General features: G+C 44.9%; 1 protein-coding gene across 1 annotated transcript; it reads right to left on the bottom strand.

Annotated features, from left to right (window-relative positions):
* Nucleotides 1-109: 109 nt before the first annotated feature.
* LOC148881832 (cystine/glutamate transporter) lies at nucleotides 110-7,233 on the bottom strand. The gene is made up of 12 exons (XM_088989290.1): nucleotides 6,985-7,233; nucleotides 6,775-6,901; nucleotides 6,301-6,416; nucleotides 6,102-6,227; nucleotides 5,935-6,034; nucleotides 5,819-5,863; nucleotides 5,634-5,757; nucleotides 1,838-1,941; nucleotides 1,639-1,735; nucleotides 1,418-1,567; nucleotides 1,165-1,342; nucleotides 110-252 (listed from the first exon to the last, which is right to left on the bottom strand). The coding sequence occupies exons 1-12, from the start codon at nucleotides 7,205-7,207 to the stop codon at nucleotides 188-190; spliced, it is 1,455 nt and encodes a 484-aa protein (XP_088845416.1). The 5' UTR covers nucleotides 7,208-7,233; the 3' UTR covers nucleotides 110-187.
* Between the last annotated feature and the right edge of the window lie 1,364 nt (nucleotides 7,234-8,597).

Genomic DNA, 8,597 nt, shown 5'->3' with positions numbered 1-8,597 from the left:
AACGGTCCCGCGGTCAGTTTTGGGGGCGGGGTTTGGGATGCGGTGCATAGCCGTTTAGCGATAAGAATAAAAGTTTATTGAAAGGTATGTATTGTTTGTCACAGAAAAAAAAACAATATCGTGAGTTCACACAAAAATATGGAATGTGTGTGTATGTGGAGGCGGTTAGGGGGGGTGTTCTTTACACTCAGTAGGTTTTCACCTCCTGCTGAGCCACTTCTAGAAGGATCTGAAGCTTCTTGCTGCAGTAATCTGACCAAAAGAGCCACAAACAAACATGGCCGCCCATCACTTTTCCAAATATGGTGTCTATTTATTATTATTATTGTTATTATAAATAATAATAAAAATAATCATAATAATAAAGGCAAATCCAATTATACAGGTAACATCTAACTTACGACCACCCATACTTATGACCACTCATACTTAACGACCACTCATACTTGCGATCACTCATACTTATGACCACTCGTACTTACGACCATAACATCCAGACCCTCCTTTTAAAATGTTAATGCTACGCCTGGCACCGCAAAGCGCTAGCAGGCCGGCAACGCATACGACAATTTTGGCCAGCCAGCATCTCACGCTCGCACAGCAATCGCCCGTGTGATGGCACCAGAGAGTTTGCGAGTCATTTAGACTCCGAGTCTCTATTCATTATTTTGAATGGATTTTGACTTACGACCATTTTAACTTGCGACTGTTTGGTCGGAAGCGGAACTCTGTCGTAAGTCGGATGATACCTGTAGACAGCTAATAGATTGCTATTTAGATAGCAAATACAGGTAACATCCGACTTACGACAATCTCAATTTATGCCCACCTGTACTTACGACCGCGACCTCCAGACCCTATTTTTTAAATTTTAATTCTACGCCTGGCATCGCAGCACGCTAGCAGGCCGGCAATGTGTACGACAATTTTGGCCAGCCATCCAGCATCTCACTCTCGCACAGAAATTGACAGATGGGGGAGGGGGGGGTAGGAGTCATTTAGCCTCCGATTCTCTATTCCACATTTTAAATGGATTTCGACAACCATTTTGACTTACGACCGTTTGTTCGGAACGGAACTCGGTCGTAAGTCGGATGTTACCTGTATTTATTTTTTTGCTAACATGCTGCCTTTGCTCAACGTGAAACGCAGGGCGCGACTCACCGAACAGGCGTCTCCATCTGGGCGGCAGTCGGGAGCGGCGAACGGCCGCATAATAGACGGGTACGCCGGTTAGCGTCAAGGCGCAGCTACGTCCCGTGTTCCAGGGGTCCGAATACAGCGACAGACCCACGATGAAGAAGCAAGCAGCAGTAAAAGTGACGGCCATGACCAGGGGCACCTGCGGGCGTGACCGGTGAGTTTTTTTTCTTTTAGGGCGGGGGTGTAGTTCGGCTGCGATTTGTCAATGTTTGACCTTGAAAGGTCGAGGGAGTTGCGGGAAGCGGGAGCGGTGAACCAGCATCCCCAACGTCGCCAAGGCAATGAAGAACCAGCGAGCGAAGGAGGCTAAGCTGATCAGGTGTTGGATCTCCTCGGTGATCAGCATCAGAACCACCAACGGGTACTAGAGTGGGGGGGGGGGGTGAATTGCGCGTTGAAGCCCACATTTTTATTTATTTATTTGCTAATCATTACCAGCAACAAGACGGCAGGCAGCGGCGTGTGTCGCCTGATGTGAATCATGGAGAAGATGTGCGGCCAGTGACCCTCCCTAGCGCCCACAAACAGCATCCTGCCATTCAAGTAGAACAAGTTAAAAACGACAGCACTCCTCTTGTTTACCATTTTGGACATTTTTTTTTAACAACATACAACATGGCCGAGGTTGACCCACCTGGGTGAAGAAAAGAAGCCGCCGTTGAGTGCTCCAAGGCAAGAAAGCGCCACCAGGAGGGGAATGACAGCCGACACCCCCTGCAGTGCTCGGTTGGCAAATGTCTGGCAGCACGGGGGGGTTGGACATACCGGCCGGCCGAGGTAAGGTCCTCAATATCAATTTTCTGCCACTTTTAATAATAATAATAATACATTTCATTTACAAGCGCCTTTCAAAACTCTCAAGGCCACTTTACAGTCACGGGATGAGAATTATTACTATTTTTTTGTGCGGGTGAGCAGCGGCAGCCATTTGTGCCAGCGTTCACTCAACGTACTCCGGACGTAACACAGCAGCAAAGTTGTGAAAGGAAGAGGAAAGGAAAGAAAGAAGTAGAAAAACAAAATACTGCAGCTGCTGGATAGGGACTTTTACATCCCTGCCAACTACTCCGGTTTTGCCGTAATGAGTACAGTTTTCAAGATCCCATTAGGGTTTATTCGTGAAAATTACGGTTTTTAATCAAAAATGGTCAAAATAGTAAATACCTAAGGTTCATTCAAAACATGAGAAGTATCGTATGTAAATTTAGAGCAGGTGATTCGGCACAGTGCCAGCTATTAGCTACCAAGAGTTCATTTTTGTTATTGTCTTATTTTATTTAATGATATATAAGTATATTATTGTCATTAATTCAAGCATCATTTTTATTATTGTCTTGTAATGGCATCAGCTGGAGAGAAAGCAACAAAAAGTGTGAAATGTAAAAGAATACTTCACGAAGAATACACCCAAACAATTTCCAGGAGTTATACTTTGGTTGAGAAAAGGTGAAAAGGACGTGAGTTTGTCATTTGAGTTTGTTGCTAGCTATTTTTGTCAAGCCATAGAAATGTGTCTTAGATGGGCATATTTAAAGTTAATAACAATGTCTTACCATTCATTGTACTTTTCAAACAGGATTGATTAGTAAATGTTTCGTTGTTTGCAAAATACAGTGATACCTCATCTTACGAACGCTTTAGTTTACGAACTTTCACCTTACGAACATTAAATTCGCAAGATTATAATCTTGGCATACGAACTAGTTTTCGGCAAACGAACCCAACCACACGTAGCGCCACGGTGGCTGGCAGACTAGTTTTCCACCCTCCCTTTGAGTGCAGATGTGGTTTGTTATCGAGTGGAGTACTTTTGCTATTATGGGACCGAAGAAGACCCCACCACAGGCTAGTGTTCAGCTGAAGAGGACGCAAAAGAAAATTACGGTCGAGCAGAAGAAGCAGATCATCAAAAAACATGAACGAGGTGTGCGTGTGTGACTTAGCTCTGTCTCAGTACCATGATGCTAAGTCGACCATTACTACGTGTGGCTAAGGGTGTTTCTGTGTTGTCGAAGCAACAGTTTCGGGCAATAGAAGAGGTTGAAAAACTTCTGTTGATTTGGATAAACGAAAAGCAGCTAGCAGGAGACAGTGTGAATGAGGGTATTATCGCTGAGAAAGAATGGCAATTTCATGCCATCAACTACCATCACAAAGGTAAATACAGTAAAGTCTCGTTATATCTATCGGTTATATCGATAGTACTGCTTATTACGATACTATTTCTATGAACGCAAGGAGAAAATTTACATGCCGCAGGATCGGATATATCGATAGTCCGGTGATATCGATATTTTTTCCGACTCCCGAGAATATCGATATAACGAGACTTTACTGTAACACGACTTTATTATACGGTACAGTTTATTTCTTTAACTACAATCCAAGAGCACAGTTATTATACTTAAAATAAGGTATATTTTGTGTAGTTTTAAAGGACAACTGACGACAAGTTGTGTCCATAATTTGTAAAATCGCTTCAAATGACTTCTACTGAGCGTATTTTACAAAGATTCCACCACATAAAGCTCTGTATTTTACATTTTAAGACTCGCGCTGAATATTCCGGAACTCTTGTTTTTAAGTTGGAGATGAGTCCTCACCCTACGTCACTGAAGGAACGCCGAGAAAGGACATACCTTGCATCACCTCAATGCACTTTGCGGTACTTTGGTCTGAAAACTGAAAATTTGCACCAAGACTTTTACAGTGTATTTGATGTTCCCTTACAAAACGTCCCAGGAGACAATTTACACGGAGCTTTGTCGCCCTCTTCTGCTTTTTTTTGGTACTGTGAGTACTAAAGAGTTGTCACTACATTTCTCTCCAGATACATCAAAATGACCAGAATAAATTATTTAATCGATTGCAAATGCATGCTTTCCTCTTCAGAACTATTTGAATCATATTCATAACTGTATGAGTAACAACAAAGCATCTTTTCCGAATCCGAAGCCATTGTTTTGATTCTCCAGCAAGGAAAGACTGGCCACTTCCGGGTACAATTTGAAGTAGTTTTTGGACACTTGAAGTCATTTTTATTGGTGTTTTGCATTTGACTAAAAATATCATACTGCGTGTTTTGGGTGATGGCGGCCCGGTAGTCGAGTGGTTAGCACACCGGCTTCACAGTGCAGAGGTCGCTGGTTCGCGTCCCGGTCCGGCCTCCCTGTGTGGAGTTTGCATGTTCTCCCCGGACCCGCATGGGTTTTCTCCGGGTCCTCCGGTTTCCTCCCACACTCCAAAAACATGCATGGCAGGCAAATTGACCACTCCAAATTGTCCCTAGGTATGAGTGTGAGAGTGACTGTTTGTATGTCTTCGTGTGCCCTGCGATTGGCTGGCAACCAATTCAGGGTGTCCCCCGCCTCGTGCCCGAAGACAGCTGAGATAGGCTCCAGCACCCCCCGCAACCCTAATGAGGAATAAGCGGTACGGAAAATGAGATGAGATGAGGTGTTTTGGGTATTTTAGATGCTATAAAACATTTTTCTGATGTCAGTTAGGAAACAAAAAAGTGATGTCGGTTGTCCTTTAAGGCTTATTTTGTAGTAAATTATGGTTTACAGGGCCCTGGGGACGGATATTCTAATTTTTAATGGTTTCTTTTGGGAAATAATGGCTTGGCAGATGAACGTTTCATTCACCTTACACACACTTTCTGGGAACCAATTACGTTCGTAAACTGAGGTATCACTAAATATATACAGGTAATATCCGACTTACGACCGTCTCAACTTACGACTGTTGGCCAGAACGGTACTTGGTCATAAATCAGATGTTACCTGTATGTATGTATATGTATATATATATATATATATATATATATATATATATATATATATATATATATATATATATATATATATATATATATATATATATACACAGTATAAAGTCTCGTTATATCGATATCGGATATATCGATAGTCCCGGTTATATCGATACTACAGTAAAGTCTCGTTATATCGATATCGGATATATCGATAGTCCCGGTTATATCGATACTATTTCTATGCACGCACGGAGAAAATTACATGCAAACAGGGTCGGATATATCGATAGTCCCGGTTATATCGATATTTTTTCGGACTCCCTTGAATATCGATATAACGAGACTTTACTGTATTTCTATGCACGCACGGAGAAAATTACATGCAAACAAGGTCGGATATATCGATAGTCCCGGTTATATCGATATTTTTTCGGACTCCCTTGAATATCAATATAACGAGACTTTACTGTATATATACACACACACACACACACACATACACAGGTAACATCTGATTTATGACCAAGTTCCGTTCTGGCCAACAGTCGTAAGTTGAGACGGTCGTAAGTCATTTATATGACCGACCCGGCATATTACTCAGCTTCTCTGGTTTCAAAAGTTGGCATGTATGCTTTGGATCCGGTTTCTCACTGACCACGGCAACAGCTTCGGATGCCAGCAATTCGCCAGGCGTCATCACCGTGTAGTAGGACACGTTGACCAGCACGTAGAGCAACGTCACCGTTACCATGGAGACCAGGATGGCCAGCGGGATGGTCCTGGAATAACACTCGCTTGATGTTTCTCAAAAAAAATGGATTGGCAAAAAAACACGCTTACCTGTTTGGGTTGATGATTTCCTCTGTCACCATGTTGAGATAGAACCTAGTAAAATGGAGGCTAGCTAAGGTTTGTTGCTCAATTTTGAGACTGTTTGTTGAATTTGCACCTCTCACCATCCTCCATATGCGTACAGGCCGTTATAAAAAGCCAGCGGCAACCTATCCAGCGTCAAGGCCTCCAGCTCGAAGCCATTCCGGAAGTTCTCCGTCTTCCCTGAGAAGAACGATGACCCGTTTCAACGCCCCGCCTGGTGGGTCCTCTTTCCGACCGCCGAGCCCACCTTTGGCCAGCGCCATGACGCCTGGCACGATGATGAGCACCAGGGCGAAGGTCTTGACAAAGGTCAAGGTGACTTGGGTGCGGGAGGCCATGCTGACGCTCCAGCAGTTGACTGCCACCACAAACGCTGCATGTGGGAAAGCCCAGCTGATTAAACGGATGGCGGCGGCGGTGTAGGATGAATGCGAAAAGGTACTTACTCACACCCAGCAGGCTGACCAATCGGATGAGGGCTGCGGGGGCTTCGCATGGGGCGAAAAAAGGCTCCACCACATAGCGGCCGAAAGCGAGCGACACATAGGAAGCCACGGCTGGCCTAGCACAAAAACAATGGAGATTTTTCATTTGTTCTGTCTCATTGTAGGTAACGTCCTGGCTATATATTAGCTATATGGCTATCTAGGTAGTTAGCTAACTGTCTATCTGTCCTGCTAGCTAGCTATTAGCTATAAAGCTATTGAGCTGGCTGGCTATCTATCTAGCTGGCTATCTTTGCTATCTGTTAGTTAGCTAGCGTTCTACCTATTTGAGTTACTTCCGGGTTGAGTGAATGCTGACGCGTGTGGCTGCCGCTGCTCACCCGCAGAAAAAACGATTTTCTGATTGTAAGGTGACCTTGAGAGTTTTGAAAGGCGCTTAGAAATGAAATTAAATTAAATTATTATTCTCGCCACCTGATGAAGAGAAACTCCGCCCATAAGCGTAAAAAGGCCGGGAGCGGCCCCAGGGTCTCGCGCAGATACGTGTAGTGGCCCCCCGATTTGCTGAAAGTGGTCCCCAGTTCAGCGTAGCAAAGCGCTCCTGTCACAAAAACAGCCATTGGTGAACTCTTACACATTTGGCCTGAGCGATTCCCCCCCGTTGCGCCCACCCGCTTTTCCTACCGAACAAGGAAAGCACCCCGCAAAGCGTCCACACCACCAGCGAGAGTCCCACGCTGCCGCTGTTTATCAAAACCCCTTTGGGGGCGATGAAAATCCCGCTGCCCACCACCGTGCCCACGATCAAAGACACGGCGGGCACCAGGCCGATCTCTCGCCTCAGGTGCACCGCATCGTCGTCTCGCCCGCCCCCGTCTGCATCGTCGTCCTGATTCTTGCGCTTCATGCTTCTGACCCCAACGGAATGAATTTCCCACGTCCTCCCACTCTGTGCCTCTGAACTTCCTCCATCACCGATTGGCTGTCCTGCCCTTGGGGTGGGAGGGGTCGCAGCCCCCCCCCGGGCCTCGGAAACAAACCGGCCATTAAAATGCTGAGGAGGAAGCGGGAGGCAGCTGCACAAACTGGGACGACGACAAGGCGCTTGCCCGGCAGGGGCCCCCGCTTTCAATCAGCATTGCGGCCTTACAATCCTCCGCCCCCCCTCCACACTAGTTGCTAAATCCTCCACAAAAACAGGGAGGTGGAAAGTGTCAAATGTGCCTCGTCGTCACCTGGTGTGGTTCAAAGTTACAAAAGGTACTCAAACTTTGAGTGTGTTGTTTAGCTGTCTAGCTGTCTCTTTTTGTCTGTCTGTGTGTCAGTCTACTTTTGGCTGTCTGTCTGTGTCTGTATGTCTCTTTTTGTCTCTGTCTTTCTGTATCTCTTTTTGTCTCTGCCCGTCTGTCTCTTTTTGTCTCTGTCTGTGTCTCTTCTTGTCTCTATGCCTGTCTCTCTTTTCGTATCTCTGTCTCTTTTTGTCTCTTTTTTGTCTGTCTCATTTTGTCTCTGTCTGTCTCTTTGTGTGTGTCTCTTTTTGTCTGTTTGTCTGTCTCTTTTTGTCTCTGTCTCTCTGTGTCTGGTTCTCTGTCTGTCTTTCCCTTTTGTCTTTCTTTCTGACTGTGTCTTTTTTGTAGCTCTGTCTGTCTCTTTTTGTCATTGTCTCTTTTTGTCGCTCTTTCTCTTTTTGTCTTTCTGTCTCCGCATTTTTTTTGCTGGGTTGCGTCAGTTTGGTTTCCGTCCACATGAGGGCAGCATAAGCTCACGTTTCCACGTTTCATGACGATGTGCTTTTTTTTGGGAGGAATTCCTTCTGTAAACTTTGTTGACTTTAATTCCACAATTGTATGTGGAACTGTCGCCGGAATTGAAGCGGATTTCCTGTACGTGGAGACAGGAGATGTGAGGCAATCTCTTTTTGTCAATGGATGCTACAGCTTTGTGTTAGCTTTCAAAACTTAGCTTGTAGCAGACGTGTTGCATTCCACCATGATGTTTCTGATCCAGTGGTGAAAAGGAGGCTTTCGTCTTCTCCTCTTTCATCTAGAACCGCTTCATGTAATAAAGTGTTGGTCTTGTACTCAAATATGTAGTACACGGGGAAAGTTGTTACGACATGTTTTTATGTTCCTGTTGTGTTTACTATTTTCCTTTGTGTTGACTATTAATGTGAAGCGCTTTGTTACAGCCGCAGCTGTGGTGAAAGCTATAAATTAGGCTGTATTGTATTGCATTCTACTCTGTTTCCAGTCCGCATGACGTCACCGTGACCAAACAAGTTGACTCCCAGCTTCTTG

Source organism: Hippocampus bargibanti, linkage group LG22, assembly GCF_051943395.1.
Source record: "Hippocampus bargibanti isolate YZ-2025 linkage group LG22, ASM5194339v1, whole genome shotgun sequence".
In the NCBI taxonomy this organism is placed as follows: Eukaryota; Metazoa; Chordata; class Actinopteri; order Syngnathiformes; family Syngnathidae; genus Hippocampus; species Hippocampus bargibanti.
The sequence above is the reverse complement of the archived record's forward strand: the minus strand, read 5'-3'. Positions and strand labels throughout refer to the sequence as shown.

Bases quoted from the DNA above. Each gene is read 5' to 3' on its own strand.
- LOC148881832 (XM_088989290.1), bottom strand. From the start codon at position 7,207: ATGAAGCGCAAGAATCAGGACGACGATGCAGACGGGGGCGGGCGAGAC. The intron at 1,942-5,633 runs GTCAGTGAGAAA...CCGTGCTGCCAG, and splicing joins CATCCGAAGCTGTTGCCGTG to ACATTTGCCAACCGAGCACT. The intron at 1,736-1,837 runs GTGGGTCAACCT...CTTGAATGGCAG, and splicing joins GGCTTCTTTTCTTCACCCAG to GATGCTGTTTGTGGGCGCTA.